The 26,956-nt window shown below is 40.4% G+C and overlaps 2 protein-coding genes across 3 annotated transcripts in view; one reads left to right on the forward strand and one right to left on the reverse strand.

Annotated features, from left to right (window-relative positions):
• On the forward strand, positions 1-18,917 carry LOC146706008 (uncharacterized). 2 transcript variants are annotated; one of them, XM_085463979.1, is made up of 50 exons: positions 1-43; positions 894-1,039; positions 1,137-1,249; positions 1,524-1,657; positions 2,101-2,324; positions 2,402-2,508; positions 2,581-2,699; positions 2,812-2,947; positions 3,131-3,213; positions 3,327-3,446; positions 3,555-3,656; positions 3,732-3,890; positions 3,991-4,073; positions 4,266-4,410; positions 4,504-4,548; positions 4,634-4,801; positions 5,686-5,805; positions 5,906-6,016; positions 6,100-6,132; positions 7,470-7,607; positions 7,740-7,886; positions 8,009-8,143; positions 8,272-8,429; positions 8,585-8,729; positions 8,825-8,879; positions 9,011-9,077; positions 9,332-9,465; positions 9,554-9,597; positions 9,729-9,902; positions 10,024-10,178; positions 10,299-10,412; positions 10,521-10,636; positions 11,013-11,167; positions 12,483-12,688; positions 12,778-12,955; positions 13,046-13,270; positions 13,420-13,589; positions 13,668-13,738; positions 14,775-14,875; positions 14,987-15,106; positions 15,237-15,374; positions 15,468-15,622; positions 15,749-15,848; positions 15,980-16,215; positions 16,657-16,840; positions 16,962-17,210; positions 17,319-17,498; positions 17,640-17,696; positions 18,312-18,454; positions 18,540-18,917. In XM_085463979.1, the coding sequence occupies exons 1-50, from the start codon at positions 1-3 to the stop codon at positions 18,582-18,584; spliced, it is 6,486 nt and encodes a 2,161-aa protein (XP_085320105.1). In that variant the 3' UTR covers positions 18,585-18,917. The 2 variants fall into 2 exon arrangements, with proteins under 2 accessions (XP_085320105.1, XP_085320106.1); XM_085463980.1 differs by having other exon boundaries at positions 7,470-7,604.
• Positions 18,897-26,956, reverse strand: part of aff1 (AF4/FMR2 family, member 1) — a 19,181-nt gene continuing 11,121 nt past the window's right edge. Inside the window, exons 8-19 of the mRNA XM_085463981.1 lie at positions 26,814-26,955; positions 25,838-26,737; positions 25,659-25,747; positions 25,358-25,571; positions 25,142-25,236; positions 24,994-25,057; positions 24,762-24,898; positions 23,949-24,020; positions 23,524-23,617; positions 23,364-23,401; positions 23,049-23,263; positions 18,897-21,972 (exon numbers count right to left, since the gene is read on the reverse strand). Coding sequence (XP_085320107.1) covers positions 21,851-21,972; positions 23,049-23,263; positions 23,364-23,401; positions 23,524-23,617; positions 23,949-24,020; positions 24,762-24,898; positions 24,994-25,057; positions 25,142-25,236; positions 25,358-25,571; positions 25,659-25,747; positions 25,838-26,737; positions 26,814-26,955 — 2,182 coding nt within the window. The 3' untranslated portion in view covers positions 18,897-21,850. The remainder of the gene's footprint in view (positions 21,973-23,048; positions 23,264-23,363; positions 23,402-23,523; positions 23,618-23,948; positions 24,021-24,761; positions 24,899-24,993; positions 25,058-25,141; positions 25,237-25,357; positions 25,572-25,658; positions 25,748-25,837; positions 26,738-26,813; position 26,956) is intronic.

Consider the following 26,956-nt stretch of genomic DNA (forward strand, 5'->3'; position numbering starts at 1 on the left):
ATGCTTCTGAAGCTGTTGAGCTTTGCTGCTGTTCTTACTGGAGGTAAGTCAGGCTCTTATAATTACATTTTTAAATTGTATGTTTGACAATCTTATTTTTATTTTTCCTCTTTTCACCCCCAAAAATGAGCCAATCACAGAAAGTAATGATTCAGTTTTTTATTTTGAAAAACAGAGATTTTTTTAAATAATCTTAAAAAGCAAAACATCAGAAATATGGACTGCTGTTTTCTGATGTAACCTGGCTGCAGGAATAATAATTACGTTTTGCAACATTGGTTTAAAAAAAAGCTTTTGGAAGAACATGATGCGCAGAAGATCATGTGACCCGAAGTCTCAGGAAGACACTTACGAATCTAAATGTAATAATTACTTCCATTAGCGCAGTATATTTAACTGCAGATATCACAGAAGCTTGATTTATTTTTTTAATTTTTAGTCTTTATTAATTGATGGTTAGGTTTAGGTTAGAATTCGGTGCTTTTTTATGATTGCTTGACTAATTAAGGATTCGTGGAAATCACGCGCAAAGTTGTTAAAGTGAAACATTTACCCAAAGATTTGTGCAAACTGACTGACATGGCTAGACTGTAGCTCTGTCATGCGACTTTTATGATTGATGAGCATTCAGCGTTCAGCTCATCAGCTGGGGAAGTTGTGTACTTATCAACCCAGCAAAGTAGTCACAGTCTCTATAATAAAAGCCGTTATAGAAATTCACCTGAAGTGGAGAAGTAATGTAAATATCTAAACATCAGACTATGCAGAGAGAGATCATAGTGAAGAGATCATTTTCTCCCATAAGTAGTATTACATCAAAACCGAAAAGGAGCATATTATATCTATGTGGCTGGAAATGTGCTGCCTCACATGCTAACTTTCAATATTTTCAGCTCATAGCCAGTGCCAGTCAGGCTGGAGGGAGTATGAGAACAAATGTTACTTCTTTTCAACTGATACAAAGTCATGGTTGGAGGCAAATGAATTTTGTCTGGAGCATAACAGCAACCTGATGAGCATTCAGGACATTCATGAGCGGGTGAGAAACAAAAAACGGGGGACATTACAGAGATTACATAAATAATGTTGTATCATTTCTCACTCTCTGGTTTTATATTTTCATGTCCTGTTTCTAGTTATGGGTGAGGACACAAATCAGCTCAGAGATCTACTGGTTCGGCCTGAATGACCGCACCGTGGAAGGTGTCTGGGAGTGGAGTGATGGGAGTCCTTTTATACAATATCTGTCGTATGTAATGCGTTTACTACTCTAGTGAAGCCCAACTTATTTATTTTATTTAGTAACCATGGTTCTTTTTCACACAACTTCCATTGCACGTGTGCTCATCTTTGTGGGTGAGCTTTTCCTTATCGGACTTGAGGGTCAACGCCATGGTTGGGCATATCAGAAAGCCGTGAAAGTCATTAGCATAATACCTGATCATTAAGAAATAAATGAAAGATATGTAAGGTATCTTTCTTAATTTTATCCATAATAATTATCCATTACGCTCCTATTTCAGACACTGGATGTCAGGCCAGCCTGATGACTGGAATGATAATGAGGATTGTGGTCAGGTGGTAGGCTATAACTTTGGAGAGTGGAATGATGAAAACTGCAATAACACGAGGAAATACATCTGCAAACACATCAACTGTAAGTGAAAAGAGTACAGTGGGGGAATTGGTTTGATCACCTCTTTAGCCACGCAGTTCAATCCAGTTTTATTTATACAAGGTTTGCACACATCGCATGCAGTGATCATTTGATATAATGGATTGTGGTGCAAAATTTACGTGCTGTATTAACATTGTTGTTTATACACCAGGCCAACGATACAATATAAAAAATTGCTTCACATCTCCCTAGTCACCATGTATGTTGTAACCATAATAAAATCTGAGTGTTGAACATCCATTGGCTTGAAAAAACAGTAGTTACTAAATGTAACCCTGATTCTATGAGCATGAGCGCAACACCCCAAACATGTCATACCACTGGCTGTGTGATGTGGCCAGAGCTTGGTCTGTGCCTAAGGACACGTCGTAAATCATTCTTCGCTATAGCAGCTTAAACATATTTTCTTCCTTCCTCCTCAGCAAATCCTAGCCCACAGTGTGACTTAGCTAACGGGTGGATGACGTACGGCTCCAACTGCTACAAGTTTAAATCAGACACAAGAAAGAGCTGGACATCAGCTAGGCATGACTGCGTGGCGGATGGAGCAGACCTGGTGTCCATTACTTCAGCAGGAGAAAACCAGTTTGTCACGTCAAACATGGGTGAAACACATCTTGACCTCTGGATTGGGCTTTCTACACTGGTAAGAGAGGCATAGTGTAGGATTAGTAAACAGACTTACTTCTTTCTAAATGGATAATTTGACCTTTTTTTCTCCAGAAATGCAACAAGATTTCATGTCAAGTGGAAGTGGGGAACAGTCAGCTTGCCTGGTCTGATGCTACACAAGTGGGCTACACAAATTGGGCTGAAGGTCAACCCACAATGTAAGGTTTCATACTGTTGAAACAGACTCTCAAAGTCAATATTAATTGACTAAATCTTGCATTTTCCAACAGTGACACTCAGGTTGGCAGCTGTATTGCAATGATCAAGGATGAAACCAGTTCATTTGGAGACTGGAGGTCCCACGTCTGCAGACACGAGCGTCCTTACATGTGCAAACGTCCACTGAATAGTAAGACTGATTGTTTTGGAAACACAAGGTTTACCATTGTGAAAGCATTTTATTTGGTTTCTGTTTTTTTCTCTCACTATTTCCGACTCTTGTTTTCCCTTCTCACCTGCAGCCATCTGCCCTGCTGGCTGGCAGAGCTTTGGTGGCAGTTGTTACTGGATGGTCAGTAATATCAATCTCTTGACCACCTGGCACGAGGCTTTTACAAAGTGTTCTGATATAGGGGCTCACCTCCTGATTATAAACAGGTAAAGAAAAAGAAAATTTCCCAATCAAAGTGAGACTATTCTGACCAATGATAGTGTTACCAACTTCCTAAATAATAATAAGGTGCATAGTCTTGTGTTAAGAATTTAGCCTTCGTGAGTTCAGGTATTTGATTACACACAGTGATTCTCATTTGCCATGTTTGTTCCATTCTTCATGTGTAGTCAAGAGGAACAGTATTTCATTAATGGGAAGCTCCCAGACTTTCATCAAGTGGACATACCTGACATGTGGATTGGTTTATCAGGTCCTCTATGATTTCGTGCTCGTGAAAATGTGAAAAAGACATTGCCATTTTATACACGATTAATGAGAAAGCTGTCTAAAATCTAAAGTTATTTATGTATGTAACATTACCAGATAAGGACCAGGATGGCCACTTCAAATGGGTGGATAAAACCGAAATAACCTTCTCAAACTATGGTGCCGGTTGGCCCAGAAACACTGAGAACTTCTGGGACTGTGGACAGATCTTTACGGGTAAGGATCGGTGCTCTGTTGCTCTGTTCCTAAGCTAATCGTTTCGCGTGTCATTAGATTGAGGCTGCTATTACAAGACCGATTAACGTTCTCAACATTCTTATCCAGGAAATTATGACGGCAAATGGGAAACAACCAACTGCTTTAAGAGCCTGGGATACATCTGTGAGATGACCGGGGGACAGAACCCGAAACCAACTTCAGCTCCTGGTCAGTCAAACTTCACATTCTCTCTTTCCTTGCGGTCAGACCACACCTTTACTGATAACTGTTGATTTGCTTTAGATTCCCACTGTGACACTGGATACTTGTTGTATGGGGACTTCTGCTATTACTTTGAGACCAAGATGGTGAAAAACTGGCAAGATGCTGAAGCACACTGTACCAGAGAGCAGGGTCACTTGGCCAGCTTCCACACAGAGGAAGAGCTGAGTTTCCTGATTGGTGAGTTACTAAGAGTACAAATCAAACTATGACTAAAGTGAAGTATTTCATTAACACACTCTATCAATGCTGATGTGCTTTTGTCTTGACATTTTGATAGCTCACATGCCAGGGGCAGCCTGGGTGGGTTTGAATGACATTAATGTTGAAAACCAGTTCGTATACACCGATGGAACACCTGCAGTAAGTGGCAAAGCCAGAGCAACCTATATGGCACCAAAACTTGTATTTCTAACCTATTTTCTTATACTGTGTAAAAGTGTGAAAACATTCATCACAAACCTAAAAAACTTGAGACTATCCTCTATCCTTCATAATATTTTACGGTGTCAAAATATTACACATGAAAATACTCACGGTTTCTTCTGATCTCAGGATTTTCTCCCATGGGCGGCAGACCAGCCTGACAACTGGATGAATAATGAAGACTGTATGCACATCACAGGAACGACTCACAATGATCCTGGAAAACTCAATGATGACTTCTGCACAGCCACAAGGGATTATATCTGCAAAAAAGGTGTGATAAATGCATTCATTTTTGCCTCTTCCTGAATTAATTTTATATACTGAGTTTATATTTAGAGTTATTCCTTGTTTCGTATTTCTGTAGCCAAGGGACAAGGGCCTCCTCCCCAGCCTCCAACATCTGGACCAGGTCAGGCTTTAAGCTACACTGACAAATGATGATTAAATACATTTATCTCAATATGCAAATGTGTGAGCAGCTGTGTTTGTTACAGGCTGGAACGATAAATGCGGTTCTTGGACCGCTGATCCTTTCAATGACTACTGCTACCTGTTTAACTACCTGTCGATGAGGACATGGGCAGAGGCTCGAGCTGACTGCGTCAATCAGGGAGGAGATCTACTCAGTATCACTGAGCCCTTTGAACAGACCTTCATACAGGGTATGATCCTTACATCTTTATTTCACTGTTCAGATGAAAAAGATGGTCATTTGTTGTTAAACAGTGTTACAGAGGCCCTGCTTCATTAATATTTGGGTATTAGAATCATATCATACTATAATACATCATTAACATATCATAACTGCTTTAAAACGATTAAAAAACATTACATACATTACAATACATTACATAGGAAGATTACAGAACGCATGTTACAGATAAAAAACTGAATGAAATAAAAAGGGGCTGTGAATGATCCCATTCTTTCATATAAGTTGCTAAAATAGGTTGATACCTTGAGGGCTAAAGGATTCTATTGAATCGTGCTGTTGCTCCTAAATATGAAAATATGACATTTTTAATCATATTTCAGTGTAATAATATGCTAAATGTGATTTTTATTTTATTTTATTTTAGACGACATATTTTAACTGCTTTTCTCAATTTCTCAGTCAACTTCTCACTTTTCAGTTTGTAGGTGTTTCAGAGCTGATATGTGCAGATATTTGCTTGAAATTTATGCTTGAAAAATTTTGCAGTTTGGAGATTGTGTCGCTTTCATGTATTGTAGAATTTTGGAGCGGTGTAACTAGTGATGTCTTTTTCAATGCTACCACTAGTGGGCACTGGAGACTTTTTCTCCCCTAAATACTGTAAATCATCTTCAAAGACTGACTAGGTATACAGGTACACTCCCACTTTTGGGTGTGGCCGGTGCAACAAAGCACACATAACTGCAACCAAGGAGTGAAAAGGGCCTAGAACTTTGCTCATTAGTCTGGTGTTTTATCTTTATCTTCACATTTGACTGTTTCTTATTTCTTTAGATCTATTAATAATCTCAACCTGCTATAATTTGCTGCTTTTTTAATATATCCTCTCAGCTTTAATCCAGCAGAGTCCCACTGGGATCTCTATGTGGATGGGGGGTCATGACTCCATGACTGAAGGTGGTTGGGAATGGACAGACGGCTCTCCGTTCAGATTCATCCACTGGAATGCAGGTTAAAGGCCAAATCTGATGCTTTATAAATACTTACAGACTTAAAACTAAAGACTAAAAACAAAAACTAAAGTGAAAAATATGCTCGTCTTTTCTCACAGGGAACCCAGATGACTATTATGGCGAAGACTGTCTGAGTATGCTCATAAACAATGGCTACTGGAATGATGACAACTGTGAGTACAAGAGAGGATATATCTGCAAGCGGAGAGGTGAGAAATGATGCTCCAGATGATGCTTGGAAAATAAGAATTTGACAATTTTCAGATTTCTGATAGATGTTTACTTTTTCCAGGAAGAACACCTGAGCCACCTCCACCTCATGATGGTAACAGTGATACCTCAGTGTTAATTTGAAACAATAAAAAGATACAGTTGGTTAACAGAGCAAGAGATTGAGATCTAAACATACTAGTTTTCTTTAAAAAGCATAAATAATTTCAGTTTGCACATAATAACAGAATTATTACAGAAAAACCAAAAATGACCGCAGTGAAAAACTAACCCCTTTACTGACTAATAGCACAAACCACTGCCGTGCAATGATGTGCTGTAAATTTTCAATGCTTAAAGTTTGTAAAATCAAGTAAAAACTGAGGTTTATCTTCCAATTTACACACAATATAAAAAACTGCTGTCTCAGTTGTCACCTGGAAAAAAAAAGGAATCAGTTCAGACTTGAGAAAAAGAATTGTCACTGCTCACAAAGCAGGAGATGGATATAGTTATCACAGCATTTCTAAAGTTTCAAGAACTGGAGTGAGAACTAGTATAAAGAAAATCAAAGAGAGCCACACCTGGCAGATGTAGAAAGTGAAAGATTTCAAAGAATGAGAAATATGTCTACCCCAGAATAACTGCAAAGACACTAATGAATAACTCAGCCAAGTCAGGAATTATAATCTTGAAAAGGACAATCACTAGAACTCTACACAGGAAGGGACTGTGAGGTTACAGACCAAGAAAAACTCCTCTTCTGCAGAAAAGATAAGTTTAAGCTGGACTGAAGTATACTATAGACAACCTGGAGAAAGGTTATGCACACTGGACACATACCCTTTGGTCAGATGACATGAAACTAGAGCTCTTTGCCCACAGAGACACTGATTGTATTTAGAGAAAGAAGGGAGAGGTTTACAACCTTAAGAACACTGACAATGACTCAAAACGTACATCACTCCTGGTGAAGAACAACCTCCAGAAGACCAAAGTGGACGTTACTGACTGCCCTTCACAAAGCCCTGACTTGGAACATCTTGGAAATTTGTGGGGTGAACTGAAGAGCCATGAAAGAAGACCATCGAATCTGCGGGAGGTTGAGAGAATGGACTGGAATCACTCAGGAGACGTGTGAGACCTGCTGAAAACTACAACAAATGACTGCAGGCTGTTATCCAATGAAAAAAAAAAAAAGCAAAACTGACTATTGGCATAAGGGAGGCTAATAATTTTTTGGCTTTGGTGAAAATTTTTTTTTCTATGTGCAAAGTAAAAAAATTGTAAGTCTCCAAATTAATACTAGAATATTTGGAAAAGCTGTGTTAAAAATTCCTTGCTCTGTTTAAAGGTACTTGGGAAATTTTCATGTTTAGGCTAATTATTCTACCCTCATCTATAATATATATTATTTTTGCACTGGAATAACGCATCAACTTTTTATTGTAGGCTTTCTGACTGCACTGGTATGCCAGGGCTCCGGTGCTGTCCTTCATTGTCCACAGGAAAGTGTGATTAACATCCAGTCTGCTTTCTACGGACGACAGAATGCCGACATCTGTCCACACTTCGATGGCTCAGAAAGTGGTGCTGCACATTTGTTACAACATATATTGATGATGTGTATTTGATTCAGTGATTTTTTGAAAACTTTATCTGCAGGTATGTATCAATGTAAATCAAATTAATTAAGTAAATATTGATATTACTATATTCTAGGCAGCTGCACAGTAGGCGGCATCCTTCCTAAGTACAGAAAAATGTGTGACAACCTTCCGTTCTGCTTTGCGTATGCCAATGTGGACCCAGACCCCTGCCCCACTGTTTCCAAATATCTTAAGCTCATCTACAGCTGTGAACAAAAAGGTAACTTCTCCATCGGTTTCTCTAAACATTTTATAATCAGTGCTAATGTTTACTGTAGTATTACATATTTATCTTGAGTTAGTGCAATTCCGGCTTCATGCTTTTGTGCTTTGAATGCTCAGTGTGCCTGCATGGCTTGGGTCTTGAACATGGCAACATCTCAGATGCCATGCTCTCTGCTTCCTCCTCCATTGGCTCCTTCACTCCAAACAAAGCTCGTCTGAATGGAAATTCCTGCTGGATGCCATCAGGAAATGGTATGCACCAACCCAGGGATCACACATGTGTAATAATATTTGAATTGTTAGTTAAAACTTGAGGTTGGGGTTCTGGGTTTTGGCACAACAAAGGTCCTGTCTTCTACCCTGTCTCTGTCCTCTTACAGCTGCTTCAAGCTGGATTCAGGTAAACCTTGGTGAGACCAGAAAAGTGACGGGGATTGTGATTCAGGGTTGCCCACAGAATGACCACTGGGTGACCAAATTTAAGATTCAGCACAGTATGAATGGATTGACCTGGACTGACTACCCAGCTGATGGGGATGTGAGTAAGAATTGCATGAAACTGCATAGCGACTTTGTGGTCTACCACCTGCCAGACATCAAGACTGTTCAAAGCCACACTTGGGAGCTCTTGGACAGGTTTATCTGTTTAAATATCCATGATAACAATTTTCTATTTCTCTCATTCAGTTCCAGATTTTACCAGGAGCAACAGACAGAAACACTGCTGAGACTCAGCTGCTGGGGAAGCCTGTGTCAGCTCAGTTCATCCGCATCCTTCCAGTGGAGTTCAGCAGTCAGGCAGGCCTTCGGTTTGAGGTGTTAGGATGCACGCCAGACTGTAAGGAAACTGACTTAACTCCAGATTAAACCTTTTTTCAAATACAAATCTAAATTTATATGGTTTGTCATTATAAAATATCGGTTGTTCAACAGATGCAGTTACATGTGCCAGCAAGCCCAACTTCAACTTTGCTAATGATAAAATGACGTAAGTAAAAATATATTTTTCATCTTTTTTTTAACAAATATACTGTAATAAAGTTGAATTTGTAGCTCTTTGTGTCATTGTTCTTTGGATTATTAGTCACACATTTCTACACTAATTTTCATGTCTTTCAGTGTCCACTGTCCAGCAGACTGTGCCAAAGCTGGTTACACAGTGTATGGCACTACATTGTATCGAGGGGTACGTAAAAAATAAATAAATAAAAGAACACTTTTTAATTAGAGTATAGCATCACGTCACTTAAACTTCTGGGATATTGATATGGTCAGTTAAGTAACAGAGGTTGTTAATTAGTGTCGGTATCACCATTGATACCTAGACCCAACAGAGGTTGCACAACTAGTCCGACTCCTGCAGGCCGGCACATCAGTACGTACCATTGCCAGAATGTTTGTGTCTGTGCATGCATTACCTCTCTCTTCTTTCTTAAACAGGACTCAAACATCTGTGCAGCAGCTATCCATGCTGGAGTGGTGCTGAATGAGATTGGAGGAGACTGCACTTTGCTAAAAGCTGACGGACAGAACTTCTACCCTGGATCCACGAGGAATGGCATTACCTCACGGCAGTGAGTAGATGAGTTTCTTAGTTCTTGTTTTGTTTTTTAGTAGCGGGGCAGTCCCGAGAGGCTGATTCAATGCCTTTACTTTCAACAGATATGATGGAAACTATGCTGTGTCTTACTTTTTTGCAGATGGAGGTAAGTTGACATGCAGTTAGAACCTCTTAATTTCTTTCAGCTTCCACTTTTTGAAGAAGTAATGATGATTTTATGAGTTAATCTGTTCTGTGTTGTTATTCTGCCGTTTCTCTTTCCACTCTCTCCCACAGAGCTGAGATGCTCCGGACCTGACTGGTTTGAGTTTGGGGACTTCTGCTACAAACCTTTTGGAGACAAAAAGACGTGGCATGATGCTCAGAGCAGCTGCAGGGCTCTGGGTGCTGAACTTGTCTCCATCCTCTCCATGACAGAGCAGAGCTGGCTGGAAGGCTACCTGTACATGGGTATGGATTTACACTTATTTTCTCTGTGTTTAAACTAAAGTAGATGTTAAAGGTTTAGAAAAGCCTTTTACATTCTTAAGTCACACTTGATTTAAACTTGATATTTATTTGTCCTTCACAGCCACCAGTGACGTCTGGATTGGTCTAAATGACCTGTTTTATGCTGGCTTGTTCTCATGGTCTGATCAACACATAACAACATTCACCTACTGGGCTCCAGGGGAACCCAACAACCATGATGGGTTCAGTGAGGACTGTGTCGAGATGTTGCACCAGGTGAGAAACCTGAAAACCCTCACTGGTGAAAGCAAATAAAGTGATCTTTGTAGTCAGTTGTGGTCTTTTTGACATCAATCATAATTGATTGATTGATTGATCATACTAATTTTCCTTCAGTCTGGCCGATGGAACGACGTGACCTGCACAGAACTCAATACATACATCTGCAAAATGCCCAAAGCACATTACCCACTGCCTTCTGTACAGCCCACTGTGTACGGATGTCCTCAGGTGCGACAAACATCGACTTGTCACATTTCTCTGCCTTTTCAAGTTTAACCTCACACTGCAGAAGTGACAATGCCAGATGTGTAATAAGGTGTTTAATGTGTGTGTCAGGGCTGGGAAGCATATCGCTACTCCTGCTACTGGATGGAGGAGACGACTAGGAGCTGGTCTGATGCTAAGGCCTTCTGTGAGGAGCAGGATGCCGTCTTGCTGCATATTGGAGACATGTGAGTCACATGTCTGTCTGAGGGTGATATAAGGATGCTTATTATTGCAAAACTACAGATTCTGGATTTTATGTATCTGGATGATACATAAAATCTTAGCCTATACTTATGGTGCTATAATCCAGTGTCACTCAACAACACTCTTATCTCTGGAAAAACTCATGAAGAAGAATTTTCCTCCCCTGTGATTCACAGAATATTTCATAATTCCCCCCCCCCCTGGAATCCAAATAATTTCAAAATTTTAGATTTTTTTTTTAAATTGCTCCACTTGTATAGGGGCAATTTTTCCAGCTGAGGTTGTGCACTCCAATAGTCTTTTTTGTACATTATTGTCTGTTTGTCATTATCATCTCTTTGTTCCGTTTTCCTGCAGCTATGAGCAGTCACATTTTACAGCGGCGCTGTCAGGAAAGACTGGTTTTTGGTGGATTGGCCTGCGTGCTCATGGGGGGGCAGGTGGAGGGGTGGACTACATTTGGGATGATGGTTCATCTCTCAGCTTTACTCACTGGGACAGGAACCAGCCAGGTACTGACCTAACACTGACCTACATAAAGCTGGCTAGCTGCTGCATTTCTGAAATATTTCACTTTTTTTGGTCCCATTGACTTTGAATGGAGAACCAGCTTTCTCTCACCTCTGCTTTGTATGTTGAAGGTTGTGGCTTTGAGAACAGCATGGGACATTTTTCACAATGATTTGTTTTGGTATATATTGTGTAATACACATCAACACATATTTCAGATTTTTTTCTCCTCATCTTAGACAGAAAACTGTAAACATTTTCCTGTTTACAAAATTATTTCAGAGGGACAACTTTACAACAACAAGGTAAATGTCGCTGAGGTGGGCTGGTTTAGCTCAGTTGGATGAGCAGGCGACCATATGCTGCACGGCTGATAGTTAGGCTGATAGATAGTACAGCCCAATCTGGTGGGGAAGTGTGGGAAGCCAGATCGGGCGCCCCCCTTCCGGCCCTCCTCTCTGCTCTCTCCAATCTTATCTTACTTACTTCTCTTACTCCTCTCTATCACCTTTTCTGTCCCTTTGAAGAAATAGAATAAACTGTAGAAAACTAAACAGGTAAAAGAAGAAGCGAAATAACAATTTTAACATAAACCAGTGACACACTCTGGGGCCTGATCAGCCCTGGCAGGGCCTCCTTGGATGAGGGTGTCCAGTGATAATGGCCAAAACGCCCGATGAATCCAAGGTCCACTACTGATGATGTGTCCCAAATTTTAATAATTTAGATCAGATCTCTAATCCCTAAACCTAACCAAGGAAAAATGGCAGATTAGCTTGGGTAAAAAGAACGAAACTTGAGGCACACAACAATATGTGCCGCTGGTAAAGTTTCTGGGCTGCTTTTCCTCATAGCAGCCATCCCCCAAGATTTTCTCCATCAAAAGCAATGCATTGTCAGAGATTGTAACATCTAGTCCTTTTACTGAATAAAGCCAAAAAAATATTTTAAAAAAATAAAATGTCTCTGAGGTGAAGGTGACTACACTTTGAAAAAAAACAAACAAACTTGTAGGACTGAAATTCTTCCAAACACTGAGCAATTCCATTAGGTACAGAGTAGCTGCTATCTGAGGTACAGTACAGTTTGCCTATTAAAAAAGCTAGCCATGGGTTTATAAGCCATCTCACTTCAGCTTTGTTAGCCAACCTCTTTTACCTCCAACTTTTTTGCTGCACCAGAGGCAAACTACAAAACGAGCCCGCCAGTAACAACAATCCCACCCCAATTTCTCCAGAATTGTGTAGTTTAGTTTTTTCTTATTGTTATTATTATTAATAATAAACACAAGAAACCAAAATCTCTTTCTGTTTTTAGATAACGGTGGTGGTACTTGTGTGGCTATGACAACGGGTCAGGTTGGTGGTTTCTGGGATGACAAGCAGTGCTTGGACAAATATGCCTTCGTATGTGAAAAATACAGACCTGACATCAGCCCGCCCACCAAGGCCCCGACTGTTCCTCCTGCACAGGGCTGTGCTGCTGGCTGGACAGCCAAACCCCATTTCAGGCACTGTTATAAGGTAATAACAGCTCAAAGTTAAACATCTAAAAGTGTGATTATCTGCAAGAGAAGGTCAGTTATTCATTTTCCAGGGGCGATTTATTGCAGCTCTTCCACAACGTGGACTGGTCCTTGAAGAAGAGCTGGGAAGCAGCGCTTGAGGACTGTATCGCCAGAGGTGGTAATCTGGCCAGCATCCACACTCAGGAGGAAGAAGAGTTTCTTGCTCTGTACAGCAAAGGCACTACCAAGTGGATTGGTCTCAGGAGCAACCCAATAGAAGGAGGTGAGCAAAATATATGTATTGCAGACTGGACCCGGTTAAATGGAAGCCAAATAAAGAATAAACCTAAAAACAACTCCTCCCTTATTGCAGGATATTCTTGGAGCGATGGCACGCCTCTGTCCCACACCAACTGGGGTGACGGGGAGCCAAACAATCACGAGGGTCGGGAGGACTGTGTAGAGATGGTGAGCAACGCGAATGGCACCTACTCGTTGTGGAATGATCTCAACTGTGACGCTCATCAGGATTGGATATGCAAGATTACTAAAGGAAAGGATCCCATCCTTCCCCCTAGGCCCCCATCACCTGAACCAGGTAACTAAGGCACCTGTCGTTTCTCTACAGAGGGATCAAGTCATGAATTTGCTTCCCTTAAGGATAGAGCAATTTTTATATGAATTCAGACCCTCACAAACCCTCACAATGTCTGAGTGTTTGTTTTTTCCTAACGTTTCAAACTTCAGCTCCCGATTGTGGCTCGAACCCCGGCTGGAGGAAGAACAAAAACATCTGCTATTACTACAATGACACTGACATAGTGGACTTCCACACAGCTTTCACACGGTGCTATGCAGAGAAAGCCAGACTTGTGTCCATCCTAAACAGAGAAGAACAAGCATATGTTAACAGCATGGTATGCTTTTTCATCTTTAACTTCATTAGAGATTATTTACTGTGGAAAAATGAGTGATAAGTCTTGCTGCTGTTTCAGGTGGGGACAGGAAAGGTTACTGCAGCCTGGATTGGCATGAGGATGTTTGGCACAGTAGATGGACAATACGTGTAAGTATGTTTCTAAGCAATTGCACCAAAGCAAAGAAATGTTAAACAAATCTTTTTTGTGTCATTTTCTTTTTTCATAGTTCTGATCAGCAGAGTTTCCATTTCACAATATTTAGGGATATTTCATGTCCTTAAAACTGATATTTAATGTAACAGATCAGGACTTCATGCTGAGGGTCCAGGGGAGGGGGAGAGAAAATGTCAGAACAAAATTTGCATAAGCCAGGGCTGTATTACAAATAGCAAAGTTTTACCGTCTTTGGTTTGCTATGTTTTAGTTTTTTTGGTCACATTTATACACAAAAATCAGCCCACAATGAGAATTGCCACAGAAAACATCTTTGTGTCTTTATTCAGCGCTGGGCACTCACAGAGCCCTACAAATTCACAAATTGATTTTCATATATTTTACTTTTTCTCCTTTTATGTACTATAAAATTGGAAAAACTATAAGTTGCCCACAGCTGACTATAAGTCTGACTTCAATAAATATTTGCAACCTCACACAGTATGCAGAAAAAAAAATGAGAATGATGCACATATTTACACGTGTGGGACAGCAGGAGTAACTTCATCAACATCAATTGACGTTGATTAGATGAACTTAGATGAACACCACGTGAAACGCCTGATTTATTTAGAGAACAGCTGCCCTAACCTCAAAGATCCCACAGTTTGAATCAAATTATGAAGGAAAGGTTTGCCCTCATACCGGAACATGTTGACTCATCTTTATCTCACTTATCTACAATGCCATACTGATTACAAAGAGAAAAACTTGCATTCAATCTGTGCTGTGTTATTTTTGTTAGTACCCTTATGTTTGACCTAATTTGCTTTGCTGTCGGTATATCGCACTGATGATTATGAGTTCATATATGTGACCATTGTTATCATTGCTCTGGTTAGTAAATTTAGACCAAATTCACTAATTTACTACTGGTTAAAAACATTCAACATACTTTAACAGATTTGAAGATGAGGAAAATCTTTTCTTTTAATGTAAAACTGTAAAAGTTCTGTTTTATGTGCTCAGGTGGGTCGACTACTCCCCTATGACATACACTCACTGGGCTCCTGGTGAGCCCAACAATGCTAACGGGGAGGAGCAGTGCGTGCAGATGAACAGACATCAAGGTACTGCACCTTCTGTCAACTGACAATTTAGATCAAATACGCTATTTTTTAACTAATGTGTCTTTATGACTTAACTATAATGATGCGTGCAATATACTCTGACTTGCTAAGGTGGATGGAACGATGCCAACTGTGGTCGGGCTTCAGCAGGTTACGTATGTAAGAAGTTCCCCGGAGATATTCACACTCCGCCTCCACCAACACAGCCCTGGGAGGGCAACTGTCCTGCAGGTAACATACACAGTTTAAATACAAATTTGGTTAAATCACACAGGCTGACTAATACTGCTGGTTCTTTCACATCAGCTGGAGTATTTTTTCTCTGTTTATTACTCATTACGATTTTCCTCCTCCCCTGTAGGTTGGCTGCGTTTCAACAATAAGTGCTTCATGTTCAAAGGAAAAAAGAATGACATTAAAGGAAACTGGTCATATGCTCGAAGTTGGTGCAGGGAGCAAGGAGGAGACTTGGCAGTCATTGATGACCAGTATGAGAATGGTAAGCTCAGCATATAACCATTAAACAAAACATTATTAGAACAGAGGTTTCCTCCACAGAGACGGCTCTTTACATTTCCGTTCTCTCCTACAGACTTTGTTGCTAGTTACCTGAGGGACCTGGAGCTCCCCACATGGATCGGTCTGTCAGATCTCTTGGTGGAGAATCAGTACGCCTGGAGTGATGGGGTCAGTCCAGTTCTGTACACCAACTGGAATGACAAAGAGCCCAACAATGCGAACGGAGTGGTGAGGACACTTTGCTTCAGATTATCACTAATCGAGTGAAGCAGATGGGAAAGTACTGTAAAGTTGTGGGCTCATAAACAGGGAAAGGACACATTTAGCCTTGACTATTCTTGGTTTGCTCAACAGGAAAACTGTGTGACGATTACTCATAGCCCCCTATTAACTGGCAAATGGAACGATGACAACTGCGACAACAATCACAGCTTCGTCTGCTCCAGAAAGAAATGTTAGTAAACACTCCAGAGATAATTCTTCCTGCTCAGATGCAATTGCATCTCACAGACTACAAAAAACATTTTAAATGCATGCTAGCTTAAACCTTCTTATTAAGTATTTGTCAATCTCCCTAAATATTAGCAAGCAGTATCCAGCCGCCTCCACCCACAAAGAGCCCCTGCCCAGCAGGCTACATCTCATGGTACCTGAACTGTTACAAACTGGTGGAGGAGCCAGCGACCTGGGATGCAGCTCAGGCAGCCTGCAAGGATCAGGGAGGCAATCTGGCCAGCATCGACATGAGCTACGACCAGGCCTTTGTGGCTGGAGCGGTCCTGCAGGGAAAAGCTGATGCCTGGATTGGACTGAAGCGCAAGGTGCTGTTTAGAGAGAAACAGAAAAGTTTAGTTCCAAGTAGAATTCAGAAGAATTCGCATTAAATATGCTACAAATAGAAGAAAAATACTCCAGGAAAGGCACTAATTATAGAAGGTGAAAACACCTTATTGCAAGTAAAGATCCTACATTAATAAAAAGTATTGAGAAAATTTTACTAGGAAGATTTACTTTTAAAAAAGTAGACGCATTTCAATTAAACTAGGAATCAAAGGCAGACATCTCTAATATAAAAACTACCAGAGCTACTAAAAAAAACAACAACTGAGTAATCAGTTGTGGATTTAAACCTTCTGTCTTCTCTCACTGGTATTTGTTTTTTTCTGCACTCTTGGAGTCACTTCCTTGATGCTTGTCTAACGGCACTGTGTGATCCATGACAATCTAAACATTTAATCATATGTTGTTGCCTTGTGATGCAGGATGATGGCTCCTACATGTGGACAGATGGTTGGCCAGTTTTTTTCACTCAGTGGGGACCAGGAGAGCCCACTAACATTAAGGATGAGGGCTGTGTGAGTATGCATGCTTCGAGGATGTTCCACGGGACCTGGAATGACACCAAGTGTGACCTAGAGAAACCATACATCTGCAAGAAAACCTCAGGTACAAGCTCAATCAGAATTGAACTTTTTTTTTCTTTCTTTTTAATTGCTTTTAGTCAGTTTCTGACTAATTATATATGCTTTCATTTATATAACCTTTAATAATAACACTTGTGTCTCAGAGAAACCTCCAACCACTCCCGCCCCTGGTGATGGGATGTGTCAGCGCTTTGCGATACCCTATGGCAAGTACTGTTACTATGTGTACAGTGGTGATGTCGGCTTCTCTTGGCCGGACTCTGAACACTACTGCCAGGCAGGCAGGATGGAGCTGGTCTCCATTCACAGCAGAGCAGAGGTAGAATTCCTCAAGAGCTTCAACTACAGCAAAAATATGAACCTCTGGATTGGCCTTACCAGGGATAACAACTGTGAGTTTACAAATGGAAAGAAAAAGAGAGAGACTCGTTGCTTTCACAGGGCTATTGTACCAGGGCTTAATTCAGTAAAATGAATCAACTTTTCTTTTAAACCTGCAGTTGGCTGGGCCTGGACAGATGAGACCTCTGTAAGCTTCCTCAACTGGGCTCCCAATGAGCCCAATTCAGCGTTTCACCCAGGGAACACGGCCGAGAACTGTGTGGAGATGTACAAAGACGGACGCTGGAATGACAACAACTGCATGGAGAAGAAAAGTTTTGCTTGCCGCCACCCTCAGTGTAAGCATTTTTCCCATTTCCCTTTTTAGATATTTTAATGCAGCACAGATGTAAGGCAATTTCTGCAGCTTTAATAACGCTTATTGAATTTGGTAATGATAAGCAGCGGAATAACAGGCTCTTTGTAAATCTGTCTTTCAGTTTATCAAACAGATGAGAACAAAAATCCAATTTATCCCACTGAAGCTCCAGCTAACAGTAAGTGACAAATATGGTTGCTTTACAATATAACTTGGTTTTCATGTCAGCAAATAATAATTAAGCCATGCATTTAATAATAAACAAACAAAAAAACAAAAAAAAAACAAAAAAAAAAAAACCCAACAATAACAGATCTAAATCAGCTAGTCCTTGTAGAGCAAAATCGCCCATTTGGATTTCTGAGACTTTGGGGACATTTGTGGTCCCCAGATGACAAAAAAAAAAACTACTTTGGAAATTCCCCAACTTTTCACCTGTTGCAGCCTTACAGGTTTAAGTGTGGATTTCAGTTACTAAGTTGCTCATTGTTCATGGCAACCGTTAATAATGTCCCCTGCCACAATCATTAACAAGTGTACTGATCCACTTATTTTATTTAGTACCACACACAGACTAAAGTTTTATTTCCTCTAAAATTTCCCCATCTGCCTTAACCTTATGTTGTCTTTGTTGCCAATTTAACATCCAGACACAACTATTGAACATGTTAGAATACTAATAATAGGGTTTAGTGTAAAGCGTCACTGAAATACAATCGCATAGGTATAAGCAAAGTAAGACATTGGAGTGATTCTAGCAGGTTAATATCTCACCTGAGCTGGTTTGTCTCAGACGTAGGGCTGATAGCCGGCATCGTCGTTGCAGTCATTGTGGTCGTCGCCATAATAGTTGGACTGTTCTACGTCTTCAGTGTGCGTGGATATAAACTGAGCACCTTGAGCTTGCCAGCAAAAAGCACCAGTAGAATTGATGTGGTAAGTTTTTAATTAGCCTGTCATGGTTGGATAAACAAATGTATTGATGTCAGTGCTAAAAACTCATGTCATTCTTGTGTTGCAGCCTGCCTTTACCAACCCCAACTTCGTAGGAGAATCGGACACATAAATCGTCGAGCTTTTCACATTAACACTGATATTTTTTGCAAATCAATAACATAGTTTGTTATTTTTATACAATGCAGACTATCCCTGCTCTCAAAGGGCAAGACAGAACATGCAAACTCCACACAGAAAAGCCTCAGTTGGCTGGTGGATTTGAACCCAGAAACATCAGTGCTGCCAGTCAACATGTTGTGATACGCTAATACCATTAAAATATAGTGAGATAACATTTCCCCATTTTTCCACATGCAGCAGTAATGATGTCGATATATAGCCAGTTGCTGTTTTGCAGATTTTATAGCAAAGTGCCAAATTATTCTTTTTTTTTTTTTTTTTTTTTTTTTTAAATAAAACAAACAACCGTGTTTTTATTTCCAGTGTTTATTCATGTCTGTACACTGCAACACAAAAATTTTATTTTATTTTATTTTTAAACATATTTTACAAAATGAAAAACAAACATCCTTCAAAAACCCTTTTTAGACATGTTTCCAGTAAATAATCATTTGGACAAATCTGTTGCGGAGCAACTCATAAATGAAGCACCAACAACCAAAGATAATGAGAATAAAGCCACAGATGAGAAAGTACAAGAACCCAGGAATTCAGAAAACCGATAAAGTTGCACAATTTATAAATCCTGAATGACAAATTTTGCAGTTTCCATTCATGGAGGCATCCAAGGTAAGAAACTGCTGAGGATCTGTACATAAAATGTAATCCCACATTCCATGGCGCCAGTGGTCCTTACGTACAAAGAATAATAATTTTATTTATGAGAAAATAAAATTCAGAATACTTTGATCGTTTTTCAGCCCTTATTTAAATCTTGTAACTACACCGAAACGACCAATTTAAAAAGTGAAACTTCCAAAACCCAGTGGCACATATGGCACTAGTCTAAACCAAAGTTTCTTTTTCTGCTTCAATAATTACTCACTGATCATTTCTGTATCCCCCTCCCTGTGTAGGAAACCCCCCCCCCCAAATAAAACTTGTGTAACCAATGTTACCAACCCAAACTGTATTGCTGAGAGCCAAACTTGGAGTAAACAATAACGACTAACACAGTCACGTTGGTCTTGGAAACAGCCCTTCTGCACAATAATGCTCTGAAATTAAGTACAAAATACTCAAAACTCTCATTAGTAAGCCATAGTTTCCCACTGATTAAGTTAAAGTTTGCCAACCAAAGTGTGGGAACACAGATCAAGCTTACTGGTGCAAAAACTGAAGGAAACATTAAATAGCATCACCTTTGTTAATGACTACAACAATCTAGTTTAAAGGCAACACAGACTGACAAACAGGCTCAAAGTGAACCACTACATCCACCATCACAGCCAAAGAAAGACCTTTTTCTTTTGTTTACACAAGGACTTGAAGACACGCCTTTGGTTAAAGGCCAGGTTCACATTTTGCATGCATGGAAATGATCACTGGATATTGAAATGTTTCTTTCTGTTCATGAAGCAATAAAAATGAAAGTGTTAGGGGACAAAATCCACAGTCCTCATTTTGCATAAAAATGCTTTTGCAAGCCAAACTCAATCTGATCTTTTTATTCAAAATTCCCTTTTTCTGTTCAGCCGCATCTCTGGAAGCAGATCCAGTGACCTGTGTTTACATTTGATCTGCATCAAGAGCATATAAGGAAAAATACAAGTTAAAAGCAGTGACGTGTCCACTGAATCTGACCGTATTGGCTTGTAATGACCGATTTCAGCCAGGTCACCTGACTCTACCTTCCTGTTCTTTTAAGCAAGCTCAACAAAAGCTTTAGGCATTAGCAGTGGTATAACAGTAGCACTGTGCTTCCTTTGTCCTGAGGATGTACCATGTTTGGCCAGCTGCACCTCATAACTGCACAAATTGAGATGAGATCAGGTTGCAAGATATTTTCATACCTGGTTGTCTGTGCCAACCATGTGAAACTACAGTACGTCTGTAGAGTCACAAGCAAGAATTTGGTTACACAAGAAGAGCACTGTGAATTGTGTACCTTTTCACAGCCAGCATGGACAGCAGGAATGATCACAGGGACCAGAAACTCAACGTGTGCGTTGCTTTTATTTGACACTTGAACGCTATAGTTTCCACGAGGAGGCCAAAAGTGCAATCTTCTTTGACTTGATGACAGGAATAAAATGAAGTCTGCTTTGGTCTAACAAATTAGGCACTACAATTAAACGGTCCTGCAGCCAGATCACCTCATACCACAACTTCACCATTATTCCAAAAACCATTAAACATGATTCACCAGTGAGTCAGGTACTTCCCAATCATCATTCACACAAAAACAGCATTCCTCACAGGAGCAGAAAGGTAAGACACAAAATGAAATGTTTATAGCTTGAAATCAACAAGACTACACTTGCACCTGATACACAATGGCTTCTGAAAATGCCTGTGCAGATACAGCCCCTCTGAAATAAAGGTTTTTCCAACTCTGCCTCTCAGCTTTGTTCATATGTTAGTTGTACCCCAACATACCTTCATTCATCTGATTGTGATTAATGCATGTGCTCATCATTTAGCCTTCTTATTGCACCTGCACTGTGTTGTCAATCTGACAAAGCCAATTTGAAACAACAGAAAACAGATTCCAATATAGAGGATTTAAAATGAATAAATTAAATGCCAATTTAATGTAACCATCTGGCACTTCTGCAACACACTTCATGGTCTTTAGCAGAAAAAAAAAAAAAATCAAAATACAAAAGCCTAAGTTTAACTTTCAGAATGAAACAGATATGAAATAAAATCAACCAGGAAAAGTTGAGACTAAATATCATTTAAGTGCTGCGTTTCCTGACATCAATAACAAAAGTTGGCATAATCAGCATAAAAAAGTAACACCTTTGTGAGTACTTCCACCACAACTGTGTTTATCAGCCAAGTAGGACCAAAGTCCATTTTCAAAAATATCCGATGTGCTTCCATTCAAATGCCACTAAGCCCAGATTTGTAAGTATTTTCTGACATCATCTGAAGGTGTGGTTTTCAGCATACGTCCATGTTTTTTAAAGTGTCAGGAAAACAAGGCGACAGGAAGAACAAGAGCATCAGTGTGTGTCGTCTTCTTGATGGGGAATCCAAAATCTAGCCTTTAGAGCATGCATCCGCATCGATACTGTTGACGAGATTAGTCAATGTCCATGCCAAAAATGGCACAAGCCTGAGGGTAAGCTGAGGTTGTGATCAGGGTAAACATACCAACGTGATTTTAAGGCAGAGAGAGGCAGCTTGAAGGTTCACAGGCCTTCGGTGTCATACCTTTTGGCTGTCCAGCCTCAGCCAGTAAACACCTTGTCTTGTGTAGCGGACCATGGAGGTCATATCTGAAGACAGGTTTAAGGGCCCCATAACAGTGTCCAGCTCTGCCAACATACCTGAAACACATGGAAACAAAAGCACGGTAAAGCTCCACAAACAAAAACAAGTCCATCCATCCATTCGCTTCCGCTCATCCTTTTCAGGGTCGCGGGGGGGCGCTGGAGCCTATCCCAGCTGTCATAGGGCAAGAGGCGGGGTACACCCTGGACAGGTCACCAGTCTGTCGCAGGGCCAACACACAGGGACAGACAACCAGTCGCACCAACATTCGCACCTAGTGGCAATTTGGATTATCCAATTAACCTATCCCCACAAGCTGCATGTCTTTGGACGGTGGGAGGAAGCCGGAGTACCCGGAGGGAACCCACGCAAACACGGGGAGAACATGCAAACTCCACACAGAAAGACCCCGGCCTGATGGTGGAATTGAACTCAGGACCTTCTTGCTGTGCGGCAACAGTGCTAACCACCGTGCTGCCAAAAACAAATCAGTCAAACAATTTTAATTTGTTAATTCATTTTTTTGTTTGTTTGTTGTTTTTTTTAAAATAAATGTGATGTAGCACGGTACAAGTTAGTCAGTGATGCATACTGAGAATGTCAGCTGCCCACAGGAACAGCAAAGCAACAGGGCAAGCAAAACAACTGGATCTTTCAATATTTCCTTAGTTTGTCATCTTTACTTTGCAGTTTCTCTCAATATTACCTTAGTTTCGCACACAATTTCCTATGCATAAACTGCAAATAAAAAATACAATTTTTTGTTATGTCCTAAATCCTTGTCAAGCAGATGCCAGCTATGAGGGGAAAACCCTTCTCACTGCAGCTGCACACAACTAAATTTTACTGGCTGACCAACTTTGCATCCTTTGCCTTTGGTGATGGCGCATTATGATTGATAAAATGTTTCTTGTAAACCTAGTGGAGTTTATAAAATCAACAGATTAATTGCTTATGAACATCCGACAAGTGACTATTTGCATCATTATTAAAGCACAATAATTAAAGTGTCCTGTGTGGTTAGAAAAGCACAACCAATGTCTTTAAGTCCCTCCACACTACAAACATTCACTAAGCTTTCCAGGTCGTTTTAACCTTCTTTAACCTTTGGTCTCTTTTCCTTTGTTCTTACCGCTGCCTTTACGTGCCAACTCTTCTGCCTGCTCCCAGATGTCATGAGCACTCAAAAACAATGATGTGATGTTGACATAGGTGAAAGTCATTTGTTCAATGGCTTGAGGAACTGCCACAGTACTGCCCACAACCAACCCACTGGCACTGTGGTTAGAGCTAGGACCTGAGGTGGTGGCTGGAGATGGCAGGCAGGTGGACAGGTTGTCTCCCACTCTAAAGGAGAATTGTTAAAAAAAAAAAAAAAATACAGAATGTCTTTACACAGTTGAGAGCAATGTACTCGTTACTGTAATATAGAAAGAAAATGACTTGCCTAGATGTTTGAGGATTGTGTGTTGCCTGAGCAGAGCTCTGTAAGAGAAATTTAATCAGCAAAACAAATATTGACCAGCTCCTGTGCTCATACATCAATGCCATTTTCTACAAGTAATAAGGCAATCTGCCATTACAAGCCATCTCCTTTAAATACTTACACTGAAGTGTTCAGTGAGGGTCTTTGAATACTTTAGTGCAGCTTTGTGTTTGTGTCGAAACATGGCCATTTGCAGGAGAGACTGGCACTTCAAACTACAGGACACACATGACTGTTACTTATAGGTCACATGACTACAAACAAACAACAGAATAATAGTGAATATTATCATCCATCTATTCTACAACTCCTAATTTCTTATTTCTATTTGCTTACGCTTTCTTTGACAACATATTTAGACATGTGAGGAATTGTTTAATAAGAACTTTATGCTGCTACATATCAGTCAGTTTCCAGTGATACAGCCTAACTTCCTGAACTAACGTTACATGAGGAGGCATCAAGACAAACCTTCACAGGTTAATAGGGTCTCAGACATTGTAATAAATGGAGAAAACAGCACATTAATCATGATTCAAACCTTACCATAAAACTAGAAAGTCTTTCTCTGGGGGTGGAGCAGAAAGGTCCACTGAGTTTTTAAGTTTCAGCACAAACCTGTGAAATTAGAAATTCAGATCAAGTCATGGATCAAACTCAGAACCAAAATACAAATACCATAGATACACTGTGACAAATGTTTGTCTTCTTCTAGAGAAATATAAATTACTTGCTTGAGTGTCTTGAAAGTTAAAAGGCACATTTTCCCTGGGCTGTACTTTGCAACATGATTTACAGGCATGCGTCTGCTTCCACTATTAATTCACTCATGAATCTATCCTGGTGTCAGGCTTATTACAGGCAATTTTTACTGTGCTAACTAAAACAGCGTTATAAGATGCTTTTGTTTTTCTATAAGGCTCTCATTGGAACATTACAATTTTATATCACACTATGATAGACCGCTTCTGCATCACATTAAAAATTATTTACTTTGAAAGTATTTAGAGTCCAACTTACTTGTGATCTCACATTACTGGCTGATATCAGTCATTTATCTATGTTTTATGTAGCTGATTATAACAGTGGATAAATCTAATTTTTAAAAAGAGTTACACTGTTACATTGTTACATAGTTTGCCCACAACAGGACCGTGTGTTGCAGCTTTGTTCAAACCCTATATCAGATAAAATTCCTATATCAGACAGGCTCCATTTAAAATGTTAACATTTCAGAATAAACTTATCAGAACTGTTAAATGTATCCAAAACCTGGAGCACTTTTACTCTGTAGCTTTGCCATTACAACAACAAAAGTTATAATAGTGCAAACAAGCTCTGATACATGCAGTTTCGTACTTGAGGAGTTCCACAGTCTCTGCAAACATTGTGTAGGAAGACAACAACGTCTGTGGATCTTTTTCCATGGCAATGCCACTCTCAACAAAGAACATGGCAGCATCAAGGTAGTTGAAAGCTTTACTGAGCTTATCCGACTACGGAGAGAGAAACATGTACATATTGGTCATTAGTTAGTTGTATGACTCTGAACTGGATAAAACTTTATAAAATCAAGTTAAAGAAAACCTACCTCTGCATCTGCTTTATGCTTTAGTCTTTTGGCCTCTTTTATGTAATGTTTCACTGGATGTTGTCTGTGAGATAATGTACTAGTGTGAGAGGAGCACCAAAAATGCATAAGCAGGATATTAGCTGACATTACAAGCAATGAATCTTACTTCTCTTCAAATTTGAGCAAGGATCTGTTAGCCACAGCTTCGCTGAGGGGCTGTGATGATGATGTTACAGCAAAGCTGACCTTTGGGGACTTATTCTAGGATTGCAGGGCACATCTTGGTTAAAATTTGAATTCTGCTTATTAAGAGCCAAGTTTTCTGATTAAATTAGAAATCACTTAATCAAATTACTGGTTAAAGGAAAAGAAGGATAATTACCGTTTCAGACTTTGGGTGCTCTGTGGATTTTCCATTGCTCTTCTTGTGTTTATGAGACACCTTTTTCTTTTCTGTTTTCTTACTCGATTCTTGTGTTTTCACCTGGCTCTTGTGAAGCTTTGACTTTTTAGCAGCATCTTCAGATGGTTCAGGGTGCTGACAATCTTTCTTGGCCTTCTTCCGCTGCTGGGCCTCTGCTAGACTGCTTGAACACCTACAGGTGACAAGATCATTGAGGACGGTTCAAGGTACAGTGTAAGATGGTTAAATGATAAAGATCTGACCAATTTAGGGGACCTACTTCAGTTTCACAGAAACTTTTGTCAATGAAGCGTTCTTGTTTTCCAGCTTCTGTTTCTTCCTGGGAAGACCTTTGTTGTCTACCTCAGCCTAGAGAAGAGGACAAACCAGGCAATAAAATAAAAACTTTCCGTGCACATGTATGTTTACTAGAAGAGCACCAAACCTCGTGCTTCTCACATTTTGTGGTTTACTCTTCCTGCTGGTTTTAGTGTGGCTGTGTGTTGCAGAAGTACCACCGCCTACTTTATCTGGATCCGTGACCGGTGCAGATTGTTTTGCAGTGCTGGGAATTCCTTGGTGAATGCCAGAGGTCTGGGGCACTCTTGAGAGCAGACTTAGCTCTATCTTCACCATTAGGGATCTGGGAGTCCTCTCGAGGTCCAGAGAAGCCTTGGCAATACGCCCAGGCTTCTTTAAGTGCTTGTGGGTCGTTTTGTGAGGCATCTTGGTGCCCGTCTGGGAGATGGTCTCTGTGTTGGATTTGCTACAACTGATGCTGACTGGTGGGGCAGGCTGAACAGGGCTTTGGGCGGGGCAGGAGTTAGGAAAATGCTGTGAACTGAGTTTAGTCCTTTTAATGTCTCTTTTACCATTACTGCCTTCCTTACTTTTTTTGCAGTGTCCTACTTTCGTCTTTACCTTGGGTCTATCTGTGAAACACGGGTATTTTGTTTGAGCTGTTACCGCTTCCTCACATTTCACAGGGGTTGCTGCATCAGTGCGGTCTGGACAACCTCCTTTCACCGATTTTGAGAATTTCTTTGAGCTGTTCACATTAGCAGAGAGAGATTTTTGGCGACTTTGCAGACAACAGTTGTCCTGAGAGCTTTCACTGCTTTGCTGAGAAACTGCGGTGCTGTCTGTGTGGTGAGAAGAAAGCTGAGGCTGAGACTCCCCAGTAGAGTCAACCACTTGAACGCTGGAGTGTTTGAAGTCTTGAGTGAACTGTTGTTCTTTATGAGATGTTTTCTCAGGAACAAGTACCGCGCTTTGACTTTCACTGCCAGAATTTGGTTGGCTGGACCTGATCCAGTTTCCCAACTGCCAGTCCTCATGGCTCACTGCTGGGGCGTCAGCCTGCAAACACAAGTTGATTTCAGAAAAGGACAAACATAAAGATTCTGTACATGTACATATAAAAGTGAATGGTTACCGCAGTTTTAATTGAGGTGCCAGCTGGGGGCTGAGGTGGCTCCACAGTAGAGTTTTCACTCTCCGAATCTGATCCCGAGCTACTCTCCGATTCACTGGAGCTCATAGACTCTACCCCGCTGGAATGTGCCCCTTCAAATGAAC

The sequence above is a fragment of the Copadichromis virginalis genome, linkage group LG7 (assembly GCF_057382275.1).
Source record: "Copadichromis virginalis isolate Kocher_CV1m ecotype Utaka linkage group LG7, C_Virginalis_male_GT1.1, whole genome shotgun sequence".
In the NCBI taxonomy this organism is placed as follows: Eukaryota; Metazoa; Chordata; class Actinopteri; order Cichliformes; family Cichlidae; genus Copadichromis; species Copadichromis virginalis.